Consider the following 25,172-nt stretch of genomic DNA (forward strand, 5'->3'; position numbering starts at 1 on the left):
AAGTAGTGGGCATAGAAAGGGGAGTGGCAGAAAGTGATGATGGATCCACTTACCCCAGAACTCCAAAATGAGGTAGCTCAGTTGGTAGAGCGTGAGACTCTTAATCTCAGGGTCGTGGGTTCGAGCGCCACATTGGGCAAAAGATTCCTGCATTGAAGGGGGTTGGACTAGATGATCCTAGTGGTCCCTGCCAACTCTACAATTCTGTGATTTGAAATCATCTGTGACCCGAGTAGGACAGTTTGGAGCCCAATTTCTCCCATCTTTTCTTATTATCCCCATCAGGTAAACCTAGGTAAACAGGGCAATCAGATTGTGCTGTTTGAGGGTAATACCATGTGGACCACACAAAGTAAATGTGAATACAAACAGCTGCAAACACACAGTAAACTCTGTTGTGGACACTGGACAACTTTTCTGCTAGGATAGTATCTGTACTACAGCTATTTCTTTAAACTGAAAATTCAGATTTACATGTTTTGGTGGTGGTAGCCAGCACACAAGCTGTGTGAGAGAAGGATGATTTCAAAATTATAGCTGTGGAACAGGACGTCTGTGGATAATGGAGGCGTTAAACACAACAGACTTTTACTGTAGCCAGTAAAAGTCTAGTATTTCTTTAACTAGCACTCCTGTTGCCCTTAAGCATGCAAAAATATATACAGGTGCTTGCTTGATTTATATCCCTTCCAACAGGCTATTCGCAAAGCACATAAAGCTGAGCAGCTGTTTAAATCTTTGCAGGATCTTTGCCATTGTTCCCTTTAGCTTTGCAGCTGTATCAACTGATGGCAACAGAAGGGATTTTTAAAGATGTTTAAAAATGACCCCACTGAGAAAAAGCTTTACCAGTTGGAGGGCTTCAAAGCACTTCTAGAATGTAAAGAACAGCAACAGCTTTGAAAAGCAGCATGAATCATAATATTCCTCCACAATGTTATTACATACGTATAATTAAGTTTACTGCAGAAGAGCTTTGAACCCCCTTTCTCAGTAGCTGTTCCCAACGAGAGCTCAGCTAATGAAATCATGGTGCCAAGCAGGAAAGCTTTTTTTTGTACATACTTAAAGCATATGTCCATAAAGAAATGCAGTGAACTCAGATGACTACCCTTTCCTGTAAATGCCATTCATGGGAAAGATTGGCAGGACCAAGAAACTTCCCAATCCCTGAACTTGTTTTGCCAGCAAGAGAAGCAGGTAGCAGGTAGGGTGAGCAGAAACTGGCTTGGTCTCCCCTTTGTGACTTTTTCAGGAGCTCAAAATCACTAGGTGGTTTCTCCCCCCCCAAAAAAAACAATCGAGAGATAAATAGCAACTTCTAACGCCTGAACATCAAAAAAGCTGTTAGTAGGGGTGGAGGAGGAATCTGTTTTAAATGCATTTATACACAGAATTGGGTGATTCTGACTAGTCAAGCTAATAATATGCAAACAATACATATATGTTTCAGGGAGTTATCAGGACAGATTGAAGGACTTCTTCTTGCAGCACATAGTTAAACTATGGCACTTGTTCCCAAGGGGGGCAGTGAGGGCCACCAGCTTGGGTGGCTTTAAGCGCATTAGACAAATTCATGGAGGAGAAGGTCACTGATGACCACTACTCATGATGGCTACGCTCTGCCGCCATAAGTTGGAAGTAGCAATGTTTCTGAATTCCAGTTGTTAGAAGCCACAGGAGGAGAGAGTGTTTTATGTTCAAATCTTGCTTGCAGGTTTCCTCTGGATGGCCACCATGAGAACAAGATGCCAGACTTGATGGGTCATGGGCCTGATCCAGCAGGCTCTTATTTTTATGCCCTGTGTGGTACTATATATTTTCAGCAAATTCTTCAAAGTATTAACACATACATATTTTAATACAGCTAGATGCATTGTTATATCTGTTTATGTGTTGGCTACTTGAGAAAACTTTATAATGTCAGTGCATATAAATATATTTATCATTTTTTATTAGTTAACTTTGTATACCGCCCTTCACCTGAAGGTCCCAGGGCAGTTTGCAACAGAAAAATACAAAACCAGATTACAAAATATATAATAAAAAAGCAAACTGATAACCCGCACTCCCACAAACACTTTTTAAGAGCTCTAGAATGTTAATCAGCCTAATGCCTATTAGAAGAAAAAAGTTTTCACCTGGCGCCTAAAGACATGTAATGAAGGTGCCAGGTGAGCGTCCTTGGGGAGAGCAATCCACGAAAGGGGAGCCACCGCAGAAAAGGCATTGAGAAGTATTCCTATCTTTAGCAGAACAGGTAAAACAAACACAAACACACACCTCCCTTGCTTCTCATTGAGCTCAAGGAAGAGAAAGGGATTAGGGGGGAAAACCTATGTGGAGAAGCTTTCATGTGGGTTTTCAGAAAATTCCATCCCTAGCTGCCATTTGAGAAGCTGGTAACCATAGTAGCTAACGAGCTCATTGGCTTTTTTTGACGCTGTGGTTGAAGCCCAAGGTGCAAAAGCCCATTTCCCCAATGTGCTGTACGGGAGATGATTTCTGGTGGGTGGGCTGCAAGCCATATTATTCAGATATTTGTTTTATATCATTATGGAAGGTTCAGCCTAATTTATACACAAGAGTTAGGACCCTCTAGCCTATGCCATTTAGGGCAGTCGCTCTTTGCCCAGTGCTTTTTCAAAGGCCATAATAAACCATAATGTAAACATCCACTCTGCAATAAACACCTTTTACCACGGCCTAGTATCAATTAATCTGATATAACTTATTTTATTGAGGGTTTTAGTGTGGCATAAAAGTTGTTAGTTCACCTGTATTCCCCAGAGGCTCCAATGGAAAGTGTTGCAACAAATTTTCCTGCTGGATCTGACACTTAGGCATGGTATATAGGCTGCTGCAAAAAGACATGTCCTTTCAAAGGACCTCGGAGACTTTTAAGAGCATGATCCAGCGGTTTCAGATGGAGAGATTTAAGCATTTGCTGGATAATTATCCCACTGAAATCATTGGGATGTAAAACACACACACACACACACACACACACACACACACACACACACCAAGCAGCTTACATGCAATTCCAAGGTGACACTTACTGGGCCAGATCTGCTTAGTTTCAGCAGCATAACCTTCCTTCAGAGCAATATATGATCTGCACAAAATTTGGTTTTGCCCAGCAGCAACCCTAACCCCACTTACGTGAGAATAAGACCCATTGAATTGAATGGAAGTTAGCCATTTTTAATCGCTTCTTGGCCTTTTGGCTAAGATCAAGTGTAGTATCTGTTCTTATCAGTTTAATATCCGATATGTCTGAAGAAGTGTGCATGCACACGAAAGCTCATACCATGAACAGACTTAGTTGGTCTCTAAGGTGTTACTGGAAGGATTTTTTTTCCATTTCATTATTTACCGTGTTTCACCTGCTGTTTTATATGGTTGGGTTATTGAGATTGCTGTTACTTCTTACTGCTGTTATTTTAAGGTTCCTGCTATTGCTTTTGCTGGTTGTGATATTGGTTTCATAATTTTAATAGAAGACTTGCATGTTTTGATGTTGAGTGTTTCATTGTTCGCCCTTTTTAATGAAAAACTACATTGAAGAGCCCTTTGCACCAAATGAAATATTAAAAGTAAAGGCCAGTTATGATTGCCCTTCTGAGAACCCAACTGAGACCTTTGACTATGGCAGACCAACATGGCTACCTACCTGTAACTCCAACTGAGACCGTAAGACAGGAGTGCTACAATATGGCTCCTTCTTCCACATGGTGCTATTTGCCAAGAGTTGACTGGGCAATCACAGACTGTGGGTCACAAGAGATTTCTCTCAGATCTGTAGGTGTGCTCACACTTTCATGGGGACACAGTAGTCGCTAAAAGGCTCGTTTCTGAGAATTCTCAATATTACTCTTAGGCCATTTACTGGAAATGATTGCATGCACACAGAATTGCACTGACCTTGATGACTCTGCTTAGTCTGGATGATTAAGGTCAATATTAGTGTGCTTGCTCCAGAGGACCAGAAACAATGCTAGCACTGCAACTGTAAATTAATAGGTGTGAATACAGTAAATGTAAACTGGGAAAAGATGCAATCCCCTTACACCAGTGCTGACTAACACAATAAGAGTTTGCCTATCCACCGCAATGATACTTGGATTGCTTAGAGCAAAGCCAAATCACACACACCATTTTGGGGCATGTGCAGAGTTTCAACTGAATGGAGCTACTCAGTAACATGGTCTGCTTACAATATTATGAAGACCTGGTTAGCATGTTGTGGGAGATTTGCAGTCAAACCTAACAACCCATGTCTATGCTAGTTAGTAAATGTAGGTGTTAAGGACCACAGAGCTGTAAATTTCTAGAGAAGGCTCAGCTTGGTCATGACCCATCAACCCCAGAGAGGGAGGATATAAAGTTTTATTTTCCTGTTCTCTCCCTCTCTCTTCTTCTTGAATCATGTAACTAACCAGACGTATTATGCTTGAGCTCCCATGCCCAGACTCCATGTTTAAAGATACTTTTTGTATTTTGTACTCAAGAAGTTTTTGTGTTTCTGCTGTAGCCTTGAACGATGCTTCTGCTCTGGAGGGTAGAAATCAAACCAATGGCTTCAAGTTACAAGAAAGGAGATTCTGACTAAATATCAGGAAGAACTTTCTGACAATGAGATCCTTGTGGTCCCTTCCAACTCTACAGTTCTAAAATTCTATGATGCATGAGTGAGAGCTTTGATTACTGTAAGTAAAGCATTTAAACTTACTTAAGTTTGTAGTCTATTCACTGCAAGAGGGATAGAGATGTGGGGAGCACATTGTGAGCACTTAATACTGGGACATTTAAAGGACATTTAAACAACCTAGATGTCCTGCACTTTGCAAATGCTGCATATTTTAGCGCTGGGAGTTCTTTGAACTAGAGAGTGAGTCAATCGCCACTCTTTTTGAAGTCAAACAGTCACTCATTTTTTATTTTGTGGCTTCCCACACATGTGGGACCTCAGAATTAATTGGTATTCCATAGTTATTTCCCAACATATGAAGACCGTGGCTTGTTGCAAATGGACAGCTTGCTTATGCAGGCTGCTCATTCATACACAACACCTTCCTCCCTGGACTGCATGGGAGAGGAAACAACCTACAGCTTAGTTACATACAAGCCACTGCTTGTTTCTCTCCAAACAAGCTGTGAGTATCCATTTGCACATAACACTAAGCCAATCTTCTGATTTGTTTCCACCCTTGCAATGCATGGGGGCGGGGGCAGGAGCAAATGTACAGTATCCGTCAGCACACTGCTCATTTGCAGTTAAGTCTTTCACTGTTTTAGATCATGGCTTTTGTTGCATGTTAACCAAGCCAGTTTCAGTGATCTCTGTACAAATCTGCACAGAATAAATGGCTAATGTAGTTATGACATCTGAACAGCTGGAAGCATTTTTAAAGCTAGCAGATGACGGAGAAATCTTTTCAGAATACTGTTTCCTTTTGAGTAAGACAACAAAACAACACATTAGCAAGGGATTTGACCATGGTTGCTATTTAGTTTCAGTGCATGTATATTTCATAGATGAAAATAATATGAACTGACAAATCTTTTGTAACATTTGAAAGATCACAGCATATGGTCCTGAAGCAACCTTGCTAAAGTTAAGCAGGTTTTCGTCTGAGTTAATGCACGGGGAGAAGACCATCTGGGAACCTTGTGTATGCCAGCTTCAGCTCCATGGAAGAGAGGTGCATATAAATGTAGATTAAAAAGAAACATAATAATAATAATAATAATAATAATAATAATAATAATAATAATAATAAATAAGCAACACATGTACAGAAAGCACAACCAGCTGCAGAGCTAAACAGCAAACCAGTTGGATGGAACAAATGGGCTAATACTGAAGGCCTGTTGCCACATGGTCTATACCATCTTCCAGCAACTGGAAAGGGACTAGCCTAACCTTCCATACATGAGAGTGTAGATTTTGGGTGCTGCAGATGAAAAGGCCTTGTCCTGTATATTCATCATTTGTACTATAGTAGGAAGAAGAAGAAGAAGAAGAAGAGTTTGGATTTGATATCCCGCTTTTCACTACCCGAAGGAGTCTCAAAGCGGCTAACAATCTCCTTTCCCTTCCTCCCCCACAACAAACACTCTGTGAGGTGAGTGGGGCTGAGAGACCACCCAGCAGCTGCATGTGGAGGAGCGGAGATGCGAACCCGGTTCCCCAGATAACGAGTCTACCGCTCTTAACCACTACACCACACTGGAAGTAAAACAGAGCCCCACCTCTACCATCAAAGAACTCACATTTTTTCTAACAGGAGCCATACATTCATGTGGAGGAACATCTCATAAATTGAAAACTATAGATGTAGAAATCTCAATAAACAGATGCTACTTTTTTCTAAGCCATGGCTTCACCACATGTAGTCTCACATGATCAAAGAAACCATGGTTTGCTTCTCCAAAGTTTGGTTTCTTTTGCAGCTGTGCTTGCCTTTGTAGTTTAGAGAGTATCTGAGGTGAAGTGGTCAAGCAAACATGTGATGCCAAGGCAACTGAAACCACAAACTGTAAGCCAGCAGCAAACCACAGCTTCAGGCTGTGATTTGTTGGAAGTAAACGAACCATAATCAAGCTACTTGTAAGGGTTCACACAAAACACTAGGCAATGGTTTGATAAATCAGAGTTTAGAAAACCATGGTTTATTATGATGTGCAAACCAGACCTTAGTGTATGGGCTCGTTTAATAACAGTTAACCTCGATAAACTTTCCTTCTTACAATAGAGAATTACAGAAAGTAACTTCTCCAAGAGCAAGGAAAAGCCACAGGTTAATATTCCAGTAAGTGGGATAATTCCTTTTCTTTATCTTTATTGTAACAATTCTTTATTGGCATCTTAATCCAGAGCAATTAGTTTATAGAGTGAATTTTACTGTTCATAAAAATGTAATGCCTACAGGATGATACAATCAGATGACTTTTCCACACTCGTGTGGTTAGAGCCAAACAAAATGCAAAACATTAATGTGTCAAATTACATCTTATTTGCAGGAGTTAGTACTGGCACAATGGTCGAAGCACACTCCTTAAATGTCTGACTTTTAAATTAAAACACAAAGCAAAGCAAAGATGGTTTAAGGATAGCACTATAACAACTGAAAAGTGTGTCCTATTTATTTATTATGCATTTTAAAATCCCAAGTTCATTGGGAACAAAGACTGAGGTATCTTGAGTTTATTGTAGTTTTGCCTACTGGTTCCTGCTCCCAAGGTTTAAACAGCAGTTTGATACACAGACACCAGCAATAAATAATGCTTATCTTATGCTATGAAAACATTCACTTCCTGATTTTTGTCATATCAACCTCTCCTTAAAGGAGGCGATTTTTGTTCCTCTTTTCTTCTGATTGGTTGGCAATTCTTCACTTCCCATTTGCAAATGTTACTTGCTTTCTGTGAGTTTAAAATCATGGGTAAACAGACAAAAGAGGCTTCCAGTGTAATCACATAAGAGGTTTGTACCCTCCCAATGCATTCAGTGAACTCATAGAAGGGTGTGGGATAGTACCCAATAGGCACTTCTCCATGGGCACCCACTGGCCATGCCCATTATTGGTAACTGTGGCCTATCGGCCGTATGCACACTAATGGCTAACATGCAGCACATGGCGAGCAGAAACACAGCTGCTCACTCCTCCTACAATCACTGAACACACGTGTTCATATAAGAATATGTTTTCAAATAGGTTAACAGGAATGCAAAGCATACCTGTTTCAAAGCCTTGGCTATGATGATCTTTCTGTAATGAAAAAAACATTCTGCTCTTCAGGTAAAGCATTTATTTTACCCAAGCACTTGTGAGGATGCAGCAATGCAACCCACAAGACTTCTGTGTACACTGCTGATGGTACACTCCCTTTTCAAAATTCTTCACCGGAATGTTTAATTTTCTTCTCTTGCTATTCAGAATCCATGAAGAACGTTTCAAAATCCTGATCCAAGTCTGAAACAAGGGCATCCACAAAGTCTTCCACTGACGGACGTTTCTGAAGCATACCTAAGGGGGTTTGTGGAAACACAAGTCAGGGAAAAATGGATTTCACAAGCAGGGCAGCCCTGAAGTGGAAGGAATTAATTTAGAAACACCACATGATCAATCAGCACTTCACCACTCCCCTAAGTATGAAAGGAACAATGTTTCTATTTGGAAATGCCTACCGTATTTTCCGGCGTATAAGACGACCCCCGACTTTTCCAGTTAAAATAATAGAGTTTGAGATATACTCGACCGCAGATTCTCCACCCAGCGTATAACACGACCCCCGACTTTTGAGAAGATTTTCCTGGATTAAAAAGTAGTCTTATACGCCAGAATATGCAGTACTTATCCAGTAAATGTCCAGCAGATATGTATATCTAAACAATACACAGCATATCTCATGTTACATTTGCTTCATGTTACGTTTTTTCAGGTTGCAGAAAGGGTTATTTCCGGGTTTCGCCACTCGCGCAGTAGCACTAAATCATGCTTCACGCATGCGCACCGTATCACCTGCACAGATACGGCGCTTCAGGTTGTGGGCTTTTCACATTGCGAGCGGGCCTCCGGAATGGAACCCGTTCACAACCAGAGGTACCACTGTATATCAGAAAGCATAACCTATGTGTGTACTTACCTCTGTGGTTTTAAACAGCCATTGATGAGTTTGTGTGTGTATGTTTTCTTTCCCATAGGGAAAAAATATACTGTACAATTGAATAAATACAGTTCAACATATGGACGTGTGTTTTTCATGTCATTTTAAGTGTCAGATTAGGAAATTTCCAATATTGTTTTGCACTGGACAAAGAAAACACTCTGTGTAAACTTCATTTCGGTAACTCACTCTGTCAGAAGTGCCAATGTAAATATAACCTTGCTGTACCCTTTTACTGTAGGAGTACCTAGTACAATTACTTTATACTCCTAACATGCCTCCAACTATTTGGTTTCCATTGGAATAACAACAACAATACTTGCTGCATTTAGGAAAACTGAAGTCTTTCACACGAGCCTTTTAATAAGTTTCTACAAGAGCCAACTGGTTTGATTAGGTATTTTTTGATGTACAGTAACAGTTCCCAAAAAAGAAACACCCAATCAGGGAAAGAAAGAGTCCAGATCTTGAGGCAATTTGAAGCGGTTACTATATGAGTTCCTTGCTAGGATCTCAGCGCATCGTGATTTTAATTAAGCCTAAAATATGTACACTGCAAGTAACAACAAGAATGCCCATAAAGAAAGTTGATGAATAGTGCAGAAAAAGGAGAATTAAAATTTAGTCAGATCACATTTCATCATCAAAGGCAGTATAAGAAGCATTCTGAACATGGGCCATGCTTGCTACCTTGCCTTTTGGTATAATATAAAAAGTTAATACCTAGATGATTAAAAATATGGCATGCTTTAATACAGGCATTTAGTTATCTGAGGAGGGACATTAAGGGAGCCTGTATTTTCGAAACACAAATGAACAGCAATAAAAAAGATGGGGAGGGGAATGGACTTGTGAGATTTTTACAGAAGCCGGCTGCCTGCATCAGCTATATGGCAGTGATGACTCTTTGAGCCCCCTTCACTTTTGGTAACACCTTTGTGGTCTTGACAATAAATTTCCATTTGACACTGATAAACCAGTTTTGTAAGGTTTCCAAATACTAGTTCTGCCCACAACCATTTTCCCGCTTTCTCACAATATGCCACTTCTCTCCTGCCCCTAAAACCACTGCTCATTGCTCCTTGTTTCTCTCTAGAAGTAAAAATCTGTAACAGAGTTTACAAACACAGCCAAAATGAGGATGTCTTGAGCCCTGTAGTAGTATGTGTGGGACGAATGAGAGGGAAGCTGTTTTTTTTTTTTTTTTTTTTTTAAATGAATGTTGTTGATATACAGTAAAAAATTTAAAAAATCATACTGAGTTCCTGGTTAAACAGCTAATTGCAGGTATATACTGTACAGTATGCCATATTATTCATATCAGTGATAAATTAATCAACATACAGTCATACCTTGGGTTACGCCCACTTCAGCAGGTCGTGCGATTTCGGGTTGCGCACTACACCGAACCCGGAAGTAACAGAACAGGTTACTTCTGGGTTTTGGCGCTTTGCACATGTGCAGAAGCGCTAAATCACGCTTTGCGCATGCACAGAAGTGCCAAATTGCATCATGCGTGTGCGCAGATGCAGCGGCACAGGTTGCGAACACGCCTCCCGCACTGATCGCATTCGCAACCCGAGCGTCCACTGTAATCATTTTACAATCCTATAACTGAACTGAATTAGTCTCCTGTCAGATATACTTAAATCAAACATTTTCTCCATCTTATCTTAATTGCAGCCTCCAGTTATTGAACTGCTGATAGCGTAACATAATTTTAACAACAGTCCCATCGGGGAATTACAGGCAATCCTCATTTTGCTCAGGGCTTACGTTCTGGACCCCCACTTCTGTGGAGCACTTAAGCCTGCACCACTTGCCCCTTTTCATGGCTCCTTTATGACATTTGGGGGCAACTTCTGGGTTCAGCACAGTGTACGTGTGCACAATCAAGCGTCATTCAGATATGCCTAAACAATGAGTTTCCTGTGCAGTTAGTTAATATTTTTCACATTTATTTAAGGGCTTATATATAGAGTCGTACCTTGGTTGTCAAATGCCCTGGAACTTGGACGTTTTGGCTCCTGAACGCCGCAAACCCAGAAGTGATTGTTCTGGCTTGTGAACGTTCTTTAGTAACCCAAATGTCTGACGGGGCTTCCGTGGCTTCTTATTGGCTGCAGGAACTTCCTGCAGCCAATCAGAAGCTGCGATTTGGTTTTCGAACGTTTTGGAAGTCAAACGGACTTCTGGAATGGATTCCGTTCGACTTCCAAGGTATGATTGTATTGCTAGTTCTAGTAATGCATCAAAACCAAAACCCTGTTTCTTCTTCCTCAATCCCAGTTAAGCTTCTGACCAGCTATAGCTCTGTTTTCTGCACTAAGAGGTCTATTTCCTATCATCCTTTCCAAAACCTGAAATGGCCCAAGGCAAACACTTCCATTGTCTCAACACAGAAACACTGAGAGCAATGAACAGCCTGCACTATAGTCATATTTACGAAACACTCTCTTCAGTCTTACAAACTTAGGCTAATGTTACAAATTCATGTTTTACCAGACCCATTAAAAAATCCACACCCTCCAAGCCAACATTCCCACTGTTTGAAAACACAAGGATCAAATGACTACAGTAATGACAATAGTTCCTTAGGGACTGTAATGTATGTGATATATACAAAATACATGGCTCTTGAGTTCCAAGAGATCTAACAAAAGCAACTGCTGTTTTTAAACCTGTGAATTTATTTTAGGCATAGGTCTGACTGTAATTTTGATTCAGTCCCTCCCAAGCCTGGGGCAACTATGGAAGTTGCCTCCTTTGAAGTCCTGCACCTTTCATATTGCAGTACTAGGGTTAACCACACCTTTCCTAGCCTTCAAACGCCAGCAATTGGAATAGTGTAAATACCATAGCGAAATGTTGCTGTCCTGTTCCTTTCAAACTTCATAATGATTTTGGTTCCGTTAGCTTTTTTGTTAAGTTGGTGTTATTGCAACTTACAGCTAAGGTTGCAGTTACCCATTATACCTGCAAAGTGAATATTCACTTATTGTCTAACATGACATTAATCAAAATTGTATTAATTAGCTTTATCAAAATATCAAGGACCAGTTAGGGGCCAGCCCCCATATTCAGCTTCCTGTAAAAGCAGACAACTCCATCCATTCCTCAGCAAAGAAGAGTTTTACGAACTGGATAGCTGTATCGTGTGTGCCCTTTAGCAAATGCTATCTAAAACAGCAGTGAAAAGGGCACAGTGGTAAATAAGTTTCCTTTGCAGGGTTGTTGTTGTTGTTTTTTAAGTACAAGCAGTAGTCTTTGTCCAAATAAGTGTACTGGGGGGAAAACCAGTCTGTGACAATATTTTATATTACCTTGAACCATGAGCATGGGTTCTTTTCCTCCACCATGTGCTAGCATTTCTCTACGGTAACGTTCACCCATTGCCCTGAAGGGAGAGATGGTATTGTTATTACAGCCACCTGCAATCACAACCAGCTCAGATTCCTGTCACACCTGTCTCCGGATTCCTTGCAGATAAAGATCTAATGAAGGCTGTCGCTTCAAACTCACATGTCCATTTCAGAAATGCACACTATAAATAAAGTTACACTAGAGCAAGCTAAGCTTGAAAGATTGGAGCTGTATCCAAAGTTATATATATATATATATATATATATATATATATATATATATATATATATATATATTATATATATATATACACACATATATAATTTTGTTGCTGTTGCCACTTGCAACACATACACCAAACAGTAAGCTTTCATTGTGTTGAATTGGAAAAGTGTGACATGTCTATGTTATCTTTGCTTTACAGAACTTTTAAGAAATTCAGAGGCTGAAATTCCACGTTTCAGCACACAATCGTATCATTCACACTAAAATAGGCAGCAGAGGAAGGACCTGGACCAGTTCCAACATTAATAGTCATGTGGTTTTGATTTTAAACACTCTGATGTTACTCACCGACAGGAAGTTCTTTAAATGACAGCAACTTATCCCCTAGAAAAATCCAGGTTGAGTTAATGGGATTAAGAAGGAATGGATGATTGGCATGTGCTTCACCACATGGGAACTGCATTTCTGTAAGCAGATAGGCATCCAAGCAGGTGCAGGTTTGCATGCTATGTCAGAGAATCCCAATCTGCCTCCAGAGCTTGGAAAACATGCTGCTCCTAGCAGGAGGAGAGGCCCCTTGAACATGCTCTTCAGACTTCCTCCAAGCTTCTCAACTCCCTACAGAATTCTCTACCTGCCTCAAACCTTCATTGATCTGAGGCATTTCCCATCCATTTGGGGTTGGCTCCTCAACAAGTGTGCACTGATGAGTTCTGATGTGGCGAGTTCAGCTGTGCAAAATATGTGTCTTTGTTAAATGAAGTGGAACAAGCCTGTTTCTTAAGAATCCCAAAGGTCCACGGGTTAGAATGGCAAGTTCCACATGGGACAAACTTCCTACAATATTCACAACTGACTGTAATGGAGGCATGCAGCCTTTCAGCAGGTGCTGCTTTTGTGGCTGTAGTGCTGCAATGGCAGCCACCTGCAAAAAGCACAGGCCTGAGAAGGAACGATGTATCATGTATGGTGGGGATGCTGGGAAATTAAAAAATTCTGTAGTAGTATTCATAAAGAATTAAAAAAGATGTTTAAAACATCATTCGAGAAAAAGCCAGAAGCGTTCCTATTAGATATAGTCTCAATGGACATCCCTAATGACAAGAAAAAGTGTTTTTGTGCGCTACAGCTGCCGCCAGAATATTGATTGCTAAAAATTGGAAAGGGGCATGGTCCCCTCAATAATGGAGTGGCAAAAACAAACTGTGAGTATACAGAATTGGCCAAAATGTTGGCAGCTATTAGATTTCAATCCAATCAGAAATTGAGGAAAGAATGGGAATGTGTAGAAGAATATATGGCAAAACATTGTTCCAAAACAAAGATATTGATATGCATTGATGGAGGTTTGTAAAGTTAAGGTTAACATATGGAAAGATGGGTCATTGGGGAATATGTAAACAATATGTATAACACAATATAAAAGTAATGAAAAACAAAAGAAGCCAAGCTCGGGTGGAGGGAAGTCACAAGGATAGGAATAAGGAAAATATATAAATACACATAGATATAGATAGGTAGTGTAATGTGGAATGTATTGTAAAGAATGATAAAAATTTGTAATTGAATGAAACAATGTAAAAAAAAATGTAAAAAAAGAAAAGAAAAAAGAAAAGCACAGGAGGCCTGTTCAGAAAGCAATCAATCAAACGTATTGAAAATGGTTTTATTTCACAATTCAACAATGGCAACTACCCAACTGTCTAGCGGAAGGCAATCTGTAGCACTCTATTGTCATGAGCGGTTCTGAATCACGGACAATGGAGGGAGGTTTATTCTCTGGTGCCCCCCCATTCCATTTTACCCCCCCCCCCATCATACTCCACAAATGTCAGAACGAGAGGTACAAAAGGGTTCTGGTGGGGAAGCAAATCTGGTGCCAGAGGGCTAAACTGACATTCTACCAAGAGTGCAAGTATGGTTCCCTGGTAATCTGGAAAATGCTCCTGCTCTGCTGTGCCCTGGATGTGTGCATATACTGGCTGAGGTTCCAGTCTCCTTTTCCCACAGCCCTTACCTACCCATAAACACAGATAGGAAGCTGGAGAACCCAATGCATTTGTGATTCTTTAAAACGAACCACTCCCCTCATCTCTCCACATCTATTGTAGGTAAAAGAACCATGGTAAAGATGGAAAGTGCACAGCAACACTTTTTTGGGGGGTACCTGTTGAAGGGATCCTGTACGAAACATTGTTTCCAAACCATGGATGCGACAGCCCTGGACATGAGGTAGGAATAATACTTGGCCCCATAGCCCACAAGATGGTTGAATCTGAGTTGCCAAGCCTGTATGCAAGGGAAGGAAAAGAATAAACTCTCTCATTCTTCAGAAAGTTTGTTATGAAACTAAAGCATCAGTTTAAAAAATGTTATATCTCATGGGTGAAAATCACCCTTAAGTCATGCTTTTTTTTTTTAACAAAATGGCAACATCTCAGCTTTTCTAATCTTAAGAAACTATTATAAACAGTGCAAAAGGTACCGAAGAACAATTGGCTTGAGAACTGCAGGTGCAGTTCATTATATCCATCTATGTTTCTTTTTGGGGATTAAAGAAAAACCACAGTTTACATGTTATAAGTGTCACTATGTTTTATTTTCCATCTAGGTACGTATAAGGTTGCACCTGGAAAAGGTAAGCCTGCAACAGTCTGCCAAAAACAAAATCACAGCAGAGACATGTCCTGTTTTCCAGAACATCCTCCCACATGTCAAAATACGGGCTCAGAGGTAGGCGAGATGCACACACAACATGCCGTTTTTCATTGCTTTGTTTGTATATTTAAAACAGATTACCATCATCTGTAATTCTGCTATTTGTCCATAAACTGTCAGGGATTTATGATTCATGCTTTGATTTTTCCTCTAAGTACTGTTGTTAAATAGCACTGAGTGCTATGCTATTAAAATGAGTAATATCTCTCCTGGATAAGGGGGTTGTGACTTCGCAGAGTCCAGCAAAAAGGCTCATTGGGCTTGCCCAAGTCTCCACTGAATCCAAGTGGAAACAATGAAACTAGCACCCCGAAAATTGCACACAGGCTCCAGAGCTCTTTGAAATACTTAATGAGGAACAAAGACTGGAGTCGATTTACAGAGATGACTGGTTAGAATTACTGTTGGGGTTTTCTTTTTATAAAAGCCAGAAAGGTAAGCCTGCAGACCACCAGAAACAAAACAAAACAAAACAAAAACCAGATTGTCTCTCAAAGCATGTTGGGTATTGACAGAATTTTAAGGAGCCTGTTTTCAGCACATTTAGTAGTGATTTATAATAAATCTTACTTGGCATTTATAAAGAACAAATTCATATATACATTTTAATGCACTTATTTGATTTTATGTTAAATCCTATTGGAAGCTAGCTGGGTTAGTATACCAGTCAATTCATTCAGAATTTATTTTTCTAAAACAGAATAGATATTTAATACATTATTCTTTAGGTGATGTGAAGCACAATCCTATGTAGATTTAACTGGAAGCAAGTCTGTTTCCACAGGATTGTACACGCTAACGAGCTAGAACTCAAATATTCTCCCCTTCCTACCAAGCAAAATTCATGTTCTGCCACAAAGGGACTAGATTATTCCTATAATTGTTTGCAGATTACATGCTATACTAGAAGAAAAACATGCAATGAAAATGGTCCTGTAGCTTTTAAATTAAGTTACCAAACTTCAAGCTATACCCCAATTCTCTCTAAACTAGATCTGAAAAGGAGTTAACCTTCAAGTCCAATTATTCAACATACAGTGAAGAAGTATTTTGGCAACAAAAATTGAACATCTCCCCCCAACCCCACTCCCTTAGTTATAATCCACCACACAAAACACATTTAAAACATATTGGGAAGATAGGCTTAATTAATAAAACATGTTGGTTTTCATTATAGTCTATTATAAATCTTTCATCTGAGGATTTGAAGTTTCAGCTTGAAAGGTTTCAATAGAACCATTCTTTACATGCCCAGGATCTGAATTATTTCCAAACAGACCTTCTTACCAAAGTGTGAAAGAATATAGATGTTTTCCCTACTACTTCAGATTTCTCTCTCCCTCTTTGAGCCTCTAAAAGAGGATTATTCTGATCTTCAGGTGCAGTGGTTTTCAGCTACCTACTTTGCAGGAACCCCTTTCAATATTGACTTGCCTGTGAGGAGCCTCAGCATATCTACATTCAAACAAGCATTGCAGAAGATTCTTGGGGAGGAGTTGTTGTTCAGTCGTTCAGTCGTGTCCGACTCTTCGTGACCCCATGGACCAGAGCACGCCAGGCACGCCTATCCTCCACTGCCTCCCGCAGTCTGGCCAAACTCATGCCAGTAGCTTCGAGAATACTGTCCAACCATCTCATCCTTTGCCGTCCCCTTCTCCTTGTGCCCTCCATCTTTCCCAACATCAGGGTCTTTTCCAGGGAGTCTTCTCTTCTCATGAGGTGGCCAAAGTACTGGAGCCTCAACTTCAGGATCTGTCCTTCTAGTGAGCACTCAGGGCCGATTTCCTTGAGAATGGATAGGTTTGATCTTCTTGCAGTCCATGGGACTCTCAAGAGTTTCCTCCAGCACCATAATTCAAAAGCATCAATTCTTCGGCGATCAGCCTTCTTGATGGTCCAGCTCTCACTTCCGTACATTACTACTGGGAAAACCATAGCTTTAACTATACGGACCTTTGTTGGCAAGGTGATGTCTTTGCTTTTTAAGATGCTGTCTAGGTTTGTCATTGCTTTTCTCCCAAGAAGCAGGCGTCTTCTAATTTCGTGACTGCTGTCACCATCTGCAGTGATCATGGAACCCAAGAAAGTGAAATCTCTCACTGCCTCCATTTCTTCCCCTTCTATTTGCCAGGAGGTGATGGGACCAGTGGCCATGATCTTAGTTTTTTTGATGTTGAGCTTCAGACCATATTTTGCGCTTTCCTCTTTCACCCTCATTAAAAGGTTCTTCAATTCCTCCTCACTTTCTGCCATCAAGGTTGTATCATCAGCATATCTGAGGTTGTTGATATTTTTACCGGCAATCTTAATTCCGGGGAGGAGTATGCATGCTCAATTAACATAGGACATTGGTTGAGTCGTGTTATCACTCTGGATACACATTTTTTGAAGCTGGGCCCTTCTTATAAATTGACATTGATTTATGGGAAAACACCCTCCCGTCCCTAATGTGGTGCTTCTCACTTAATGTGAGAGACTGTAGATTAATTGCTATTAAAAGGCATTGAAAGGGGGTAGGAATGCCACCTCCTTCTCATCTGTTTTGGCCCCCTTTTTCTTGACTAACAATAGGACCACAGGTTTGCTGCTACAGTCATACCTCTTCTTGCGAATGCTTTATGTTGCATTTTTTTGGGGGGGTTAAGAACACGGCAAACCCGGAAGCGTTCTGCGCAGTTCGCGCATGCACAAAAGCGCCGCTCTGGTTGCGGACTTTTTGTGGTGTGAACGGCAACCAAGCCCTCAGAATGATTTCAAGGGAAGAGCTTTTGGCTTGATCCTTTGATTAATGTGAGACAACACCTGCTTCACTAGTGTGAAATATGAATGTGTTGCAAGCTGAGTCAGTTTGGTGCACCGTCAACAGTCAAGAGTCTCCAGATGCAGCAGTGTTATCATACAAAACTGTTGTATTGTATGAAACGAGGTGTAGACATGGACACAGACAGGATGGGGATCTTGCATGTCACAACATCCTAAAGGCATTTTTTTACCATCACAGAACTTTTTCATGCATGTACTTTTTATTATAACCATTCATTTAGTGTAGGGCAGATTAATGGGTTGTGCTGCAGGATTCACTTCCCTCACTACACAGCCACAGGGTATGATGCTAATGTCACCATGATTAGGCAGTCAAGAGCAAGCTGTTGAATCACATACTTGCTCCCACCTAGCTTAGCACTGAAAAGTCTATAGAGCTGAAGGAGGAAGTGCAAAAGATCCCATTTCAATTGCGGCTTATATTCCACATTTCTGTCACTGCACAATATGATCTTTTCAACTATAAAAAGAACCCTCATGTTTCAAATTCCACTTGGGAACTCACCCAGCCTGCAGCTACATGCACAAATAAGTAAAACCTACACCTTACTGAAGGTCATGTTTCTAACTTGCAAGCAAGTTGATGAAGTCTTCAACTACATCAACTGCTCCAGTTAAATATGTAATAAGTCTTGAAAAAGCTGCAGGAAAACATTCCAGGAGCTTATTAAATCGTGATGTGCTCTATAGCATAGCCCAGGGGTTGTGATAACATGCCATCTGCAGGTCATGTTCCTTCCTGTTTTTCCCCCCATATAGTATAACAGACAGAAATAAAGGTGCATGACTGAGCTACAAAAATTAATACTTAAAGATGTCTGCTTCCAATCAACATACCATCAATCCACCAATGATTATCTTGTCTGAACGTTTTCCAAAAACTCCATACATGATTTTTATTAGAAAGGATGAAAAGCTAACTGCTCTCTTGTGGCCAAGAGTCTTAAATAAAATACACATTTGTTATATTCTAGGACTATAAAACATAATTATAAGTGCATTAATACAATACCCTACATTCAATTTAGCACACAAAAAAGCTTTGATGCAAACTGCAGCCATATGCTATCTAAAGGGGTCAGTTAAACTTTAAAGCTGTAAGCAGTCTGAGTTAGTCAAATCTTGATGGAATTATGGAGCAACATGTTGGAGATCACTACATCAAATTATGACCTAACATTTGCAAAAGCAGAGAGATTTTAAAGGGAAACTTTAGCTGAAGATAACATGGTAGAACTTAATACAGACCTACTTAGGGCTGTGCTGAAAGTACTAATTGCTTTGCATGAATCTTTTCAACTGTCAAAAAATGATGTTTGGTAATTTTCTGATTCCTTCAAGTATATACCTATTCAGGAAGCACTGCTCTCACTCAATTGGCTTGAGAATTTAGGGGAGGAGAGAGTTGCCTGCTGTGATTTTAGAACTCCAAAGCCAATTATTTAAAAATAAACTGTTTAGCCAAACATGTTTGTGAAAGAGTTTGCTACCCTTCAAGTTACAGAGAATTAGTCTAGAATGAAAAAAAAATCTGTTAATTTCAGGTGATCCAGAATGCTTTTGTATGGAAGCAAATCTTTATTCACATCAGTAGAATGTTTATTAATATGTACGGAATGGGGCTTAACTATTTAAGCTGGCAGGCAAATCAGAAGTAACAAGACTGTAAATCAGAAGCTATAATTTCTCCTAACATGACATCTCCCTATTGATCTTCATTCATAATGAAAACTTCGACAATATCCTTAAAGGTTGTCCTGGGTAATTAGAAAAAAGCACTGTACCACACAAAGTATGGTTTAAAGAGAAAGGCTTTGCAACTGTGTGTATAGTCTCCTTCAGGATAATTAATTGTATGTCAAAATGTTTTGATGCATGAAAATGTTTTGGGGCTAGTTTACTGTTTTCATTAAGGAACAGGTAACATGACAGCAAATGTAAGGACACGCATACCAGCATGCACCAGCAACATAATACTATTGTGAAGCTTGTAGAATACTGTGGGTGATATTCAATCAAGTTTTACTCAGAGTAGACCTTTTGAAGTTAATGGACATTAGCCACATTCATTAATTTCCATGAGTCTCTTCTGAATAAAACATAGTTCAGTACCTCCCTATGTTTTGCAATGCAGTGTCTGCAAAGGGATGGACTGTTTCACTATGTCTTGGGCTGTAAAGAGAATTGCATTTTATTAAAGGTAACCTGGCCCTGTATGTGATGTACAGAAAAGGCATTCTAGCATAACAACTTGAGATGAATGCTTCAAACTCAAGGAAATTCATGAATGCTATGCTTCAGAAAGCAGGAATGAACAAGATGAATCAGACCAGAGATACATGCCTTAGGCAAGTGAACTAAGAAGGCAAATGCTGTAAAAGCAAGTTAAGTTACAAGTAAATAAATGATAAAAAGCCACGGTTGCTGGCAAGGGCCGCTTTCCCAAGCCAAAAGATGGCAATCTGGTAGAAAGTGAAGCAAAACCTATCCACTGAGCTACCTAAAGGAGTGAAAATATCCTTGAGTCTCCTAGAATCCCACCCTGTACAACATTCCATTAGACGAGACAACAACAAAACTGCTTCCTGGTCTCTGATCGGGGGGGACGGGACTTAAGGGTGCCTCTGATGCTATCGCTCTCCTTGTGTGAGTGCATGGGCATACAGCATTATTAAGTTATTGCAACATTTTATAATCCCCTGTGGGTCATCCTGTTCTGTATGTTTATGAAATGGTGAAGATTTTGTGATTAGGTTGCTCATTCTCCCTGAGAGTCTTCTAGGTAACTCAAAGAAGCTTACATGTTTAATGAGGTACCTTCCCTTAGCTATTTTATAACCCAAAGATGGCGATAAGCACAGAATATCTTAAATATGGGAATTCTGCCTCTTCAGTAAATGCCCTGTTTGCCTGTAGGGAAAGCAATCTACTCACTGGGATTGTTTCTAGCCACGGTGGCCATATGGTGTCTCCAGATTGAGAGGCAGTGTGTCTCTAAAAACTAGCTGCTGGACATGTCCTCTTGGTCATAGACAGTGGATTTAAGCCTCCATTTAAGTTTTCTGGGAGAATGGGTCATCAGCAACCTCCTCAAATACATATGGCCCCAAGTATTATTTTCCATTTTCTGCTAACTTGCAAAATTGCCTTTTAACAGTGCAAACCTATGCATAGCCAGTGTAGAGTAACAGTTATAGAGTGTTGGACTATGACCTGGGGGGACTAGGGTTCAAATCCCCCTCTCAGCCATAAAGCTGATGGGGTGACCTTGGGCCAGTCACTGCCTCTCAGCCTAACCTACGCCACAGGATTGATGTGGAGATTAAATGGGGACGGATGGACCAAGAATGCCACCTTGAACTCCTTAGTGAAAAGGTGAGATATAAATGCAATGAATAATTGCATAAATAATTTAAGTCCAGAAGTAAGTCCAACTCTGTTCTATGATGTGAACAGATGTGAACTGTGCACACAAAGGTAAGTGTGTACAGTTGCAGCTTAAAATAATACAGGAAGGGGATATTCTAAAGTCAGGAATGGGAAAGTAAAAAAACAAAACAAAAAAGCACCCTGAGATTTTGAAAAGTGAGTCAAACGAGAGATTAAAGTTTCAATTTATAACACTTCTATGTTTTTATTACCAACTCATAAATAAACCCAGCAAGACAAGGGATATAAATATTTTTGTAGTAGTTTATATTGGAGAAGAGGAAAGGAATTTCACATTCAATTAACCACTTAGGTGTTTCTGGAAAGATACCATATGGTCCTTGAATTATTAATTATAGTTTTTTAATGGATTATTGCATGTCAGGGCTGAAAGAGAAGTGGCTCTTGGGAACTAGGTTCTTCCCAAGGCGTATCACATGGCCATAGTGCCCGGGACGAGTGGCACATTGGGACAATGTGGAGGGTCCTCCCTTCCTTCCCAAGCCCTTTTGCAGTTGCTGTGGCTACAAGTAAGTAAAGGAAGGAGAGGAGAGGTCACTTTGGTAGCTAGCATGGAGAGACTATGAACTCTTCTGTGACCCAGATATTGATCCAGGTTAGCAAAGGGTGTTGCAGGGAGTAGTCCAGGGATTCCTAAAAGTTAATGTCTCCTTTAAGGCACACTTTTAAGTATCCTAGAAATTCATTTCCAAGCCAGGCTCTGACAAAATCTAATCGCATCCCTGATCCTATATATGCTCACTGCTACATGCGGGTCAATGGGGTCTGCAGGCTCCCAAATTGTATAAAATGCATATGAGTTGTATCCAAACTCCCCATACATTATGGGGGAAGGCCATTCAGTCACACAGAAGGTAGGGGAGGGGGACCCCAATTTTCTCCACGGGCTGCAGACTTTGTGTCACACTACACAGGTTCTCAGAGAATTCCTGTCACCCTGAGCAACTCTTGAGGGTAGGGGGATGCAGTATGAAGGGGGAAGCCAGCAACCCCTCAATGTGTAAGCAAAATGCTACGTTATTACCAAAAGGTAAACTAAAGGTAAAGGACCCCTGAACGGTTAAGTCCAGTCAAAGGCGACTATGGGGTGTGGCGCTCATCTCGCTTTTCAGGCCGAGGGAACCAGCGTTTGTCCACAGCCAGCTTTCAGGGTCATGTGGCCAGCATGACTAAACGACTTCTGGCACAACCCTATTACTAAAAAAAGCACTAATGTAACAGTCATAAAAGGTTGAATTTCATGAGGTCAGTTTTTCCTTAAAAGCTTCAAGTGGTTTACAATTCGACAACTTCCAAACATTCTGCTTCAAGAACTGTGAATAGCTGGGGGAAAATGTTTCCTGAAAACTATTGGCCTCACTTCAAAGGAAGATCGTTGGCTTAAATTAATAGCTCCAGTTAGTCACAACTAACTTGCCACATTGATTTCAATGGGACCTAAGTGGGATTCAGTTTTCTTGTGATCGTTATCTGTAGCTTTTCTGTTCAAATGAAGAAATGAAAGGGCTTCTCTTTAAAAAGGAAAAGAAAAGCAGCAATCCAAGATTCATGCGCTGGTTTTCAAAGTACCAACTTTGTTATGGTTTTGAAATGAATGCTGAGTTTATGAAACCACCTTTATAAAACAATAACCAGAGACTATTTACAGAAAAATCCACAAAGGGTTTGTTACACATTCATTTAATTTTCCTCTTCTTACACGCTGTCTCGTAAAACCTGGTTTTACAGTGTACTTTAAGATGACCCAGTTGAAAGTTAATCCAAGGGTATACAATTTGTATAAACAAATGGGTTTTCCACTTTGGCTGAAGCAGCAAGTTACAAGCATTCCCAAACTAAAGGATGTTTTCACAAGCGTCTCTAAAATCTGAATTTTTGAATTTTCTGGGTTTGCAAATTGAATGAAAGAGCCACATTGACCACAACATATATTTCACTTAAAAACGACCCACTTCTGCTTTCTGTACAACATTAAAAACACTCAGAAGTTCTTCAATGCATATTTAAACTGTTTGTAGCCTCACTTGTGTAAAATGCACACAGGCTAATGATTACATTATACCCTTTAGGAAATTGAAAAAGAAGTAACAGCCAAACATTTTGAAGTAGTCTCAAGATTTTTTTCTATGCTTTGCAGTAAGCCTAAACTATGCCTGGGGTCCACAGAACTACTTTAGGTGCATCCAAGTCACTGGTCTTATCCAAGGACATTTTTACTTTCCCCTCCTATTTTGAATGTAAGACTCCTCAAGCTATATTATTACTAGTAGCATTTATTTCACTTGCGAATTGCTTCCCATGAGTCATCCCAAAGCAATTTACAATATAATAACAGATATAAAACATTTCCACATATAAAAACTTTTTAAAATGGTAACATAAAACCATTTGGGTGGTAGTCAACTAATTTTTACTCAGAAATTAATGAACATAACTAAGTCCATTAACCTTCATTTTCTTTTAAAATATCAATCTGCATGAAATATGGTACTCACAGTATTAGGGACGTATGGCAATCCATAGAATTTCTCTTGAGTTTCCTTCAAAATCTCTGTGGTTGACTTCTCTAGAGGATGTTTCCCATGGTATATTTGGTCCAAGACAGCATAAAAGATCTAGATAGATAATATATATTCTGAGCTATGGCTCACTCTTGCTATTCAGCATGTGGTTAACAAATTCAGACATGCAGCAGAATAAAAGAGATTAAAATACATGCCTTCCCTTGCTTTTCTTCATGAGAGTAATATAGAATAACATAATATAGAATAACGTTCAGAATAATAATACTAATTTTATTATTATTTGTACCTTGCGCACCTGACTGGGTTGCCCCAGCCATCTGGGCGGCTTCCAAATATATACAGGTGAAACTCGAAAAATTAGAATACCATGGAAAAGTCCATTTATGTAAGCAATTGTTTTCATTAGCTACTGGAGTTTAATATATGAGATAGACTCATGACAAGCAAAGCAAGATATGTCAAGCCTTTGCTTGTTATAATTGTGACGATTTTGGTGTTCAGCTGATGAAAACCCCAAAGTTGAAATTGTTAATTTGGGGTTCTCATCAGCTGTATGCCATAATCATCACAAATATAACAAATAAATGCTTGACATATCTCGCTTTGCATGTCATGAGTTTATCTCATATATTAGTTTCACCTTTTAAGTTGAATTACTGAAAGAAATGAACCTTTCCACGATATTCTAATTTTTTGAGATTCACCTGTAGGTAAAAGATAAAGGACCCCTGGATGGTTAAGTCCAGTCAAGGGTGACCGCCGACTATGGGGTTGCGGTGCTCATCTCACTATCAGGCCGAGGGAGCCAGTGTTTGTCCACAGACAGTTTTCCGGGTCATGTGATCAGCATGGCTAAACCGCTACTGGCACACGGAGGACCGTGATGAGCACCAAAGCACGTGGAAATGCCGTTTACCTACTTGCACTGGCATGCTTTTGAACTTCTAGGTTGGCAGGAGCTGGGACAGAGCAACGGGAGCTTACCCCACCATGGGGATTCAAACCACTGACCTTCTGATCAGCAAGCCCAAGAGGCTCAGTGGTTTAGACCACAGCGCCACCCATTACACACACACACACACACAAATAAATAGAAACATAATTCTGTTCACATGTTCAATACTGGGGAAGAGTCTTAGTTCAGTAAAAGAGCATATGGTTTGTACGGAGAAGACTCTAGCTACAGTCCCTGGCATCTCCGAAAGACCTCTGTCTGTAAACCTGCACAGTACTGCCAATCAGCATAGATAATACTGAGCTACATGGTGATCTGATTCTGCCCAATACACCTTCCTATGATGTTCCCATTCTCAAGTCTTGTGTATGCACAAAAAATGCTGCTTTTCAAAAGGAAGCCACCATACATCCATAGGACTTCAGCCTAATCCTTAA

At 40.1% G+C, this 25,172-nt stretch overlaps 1 protein-coding gene and 1 pseudogene across 1 annotated transcript in view; one reads left to right on the plus strand and one right to left on the minus strand.

The window, feature by feature from the left end:
* The first annotated feature begins 3,210 nt into the window (after positions 1-3,210).
* Positions 3,211-3,361, plus strand: LOC117046144 (annotated as a pseudogene).
* A 3,489-nt stretch (positions 3,362-6,850) lies between these two features.
* Positions 6,851-25,172, minus strand: part of MIPEP (mitochondrial intermediate peptidase) — a 49,804-nt gene continuing 31,482 nt past the window's right edge. Inside the window, exons 16-19 of the mRNA XM_033146334.1 lie at positions 23,751-23,870; positions 14,432-14,553; positions 12,000-12,073; positions 6,851-8,036 (exon numbers count right to left, since the gene is read on the minus strand). Coding sequence (XP_033002225.1) covers positions 7,939-8,036; positions 12,000-12,073; positions 14,432-14,553; positions 23,751-23,870 — 414 coding nt within the window. The 3' untranslated portion in view covers positions 6,851-7,938. The remainder of the gene's footprint in view (positions 8,037-11,999; positions 12,074-14,431; positions 14,554-23,750; positions 23,871-25,172) is intronic.

This window comes from Lacerta agilis, chromosome 4 (assembly GCF_009819535.1).
Source record: "Lacerta agilis isolate rLacAgi1 chromosome 4, rLacAgi1.pri, whole genome shotgun sequence".
NCBI classification, from domain to species: domain Eukaryota; kingdom Metazoa; phylum Chordata; class Lepidosauria; order Squamata; family Lacertidae; genus Lacerta; species Lacerta agilis.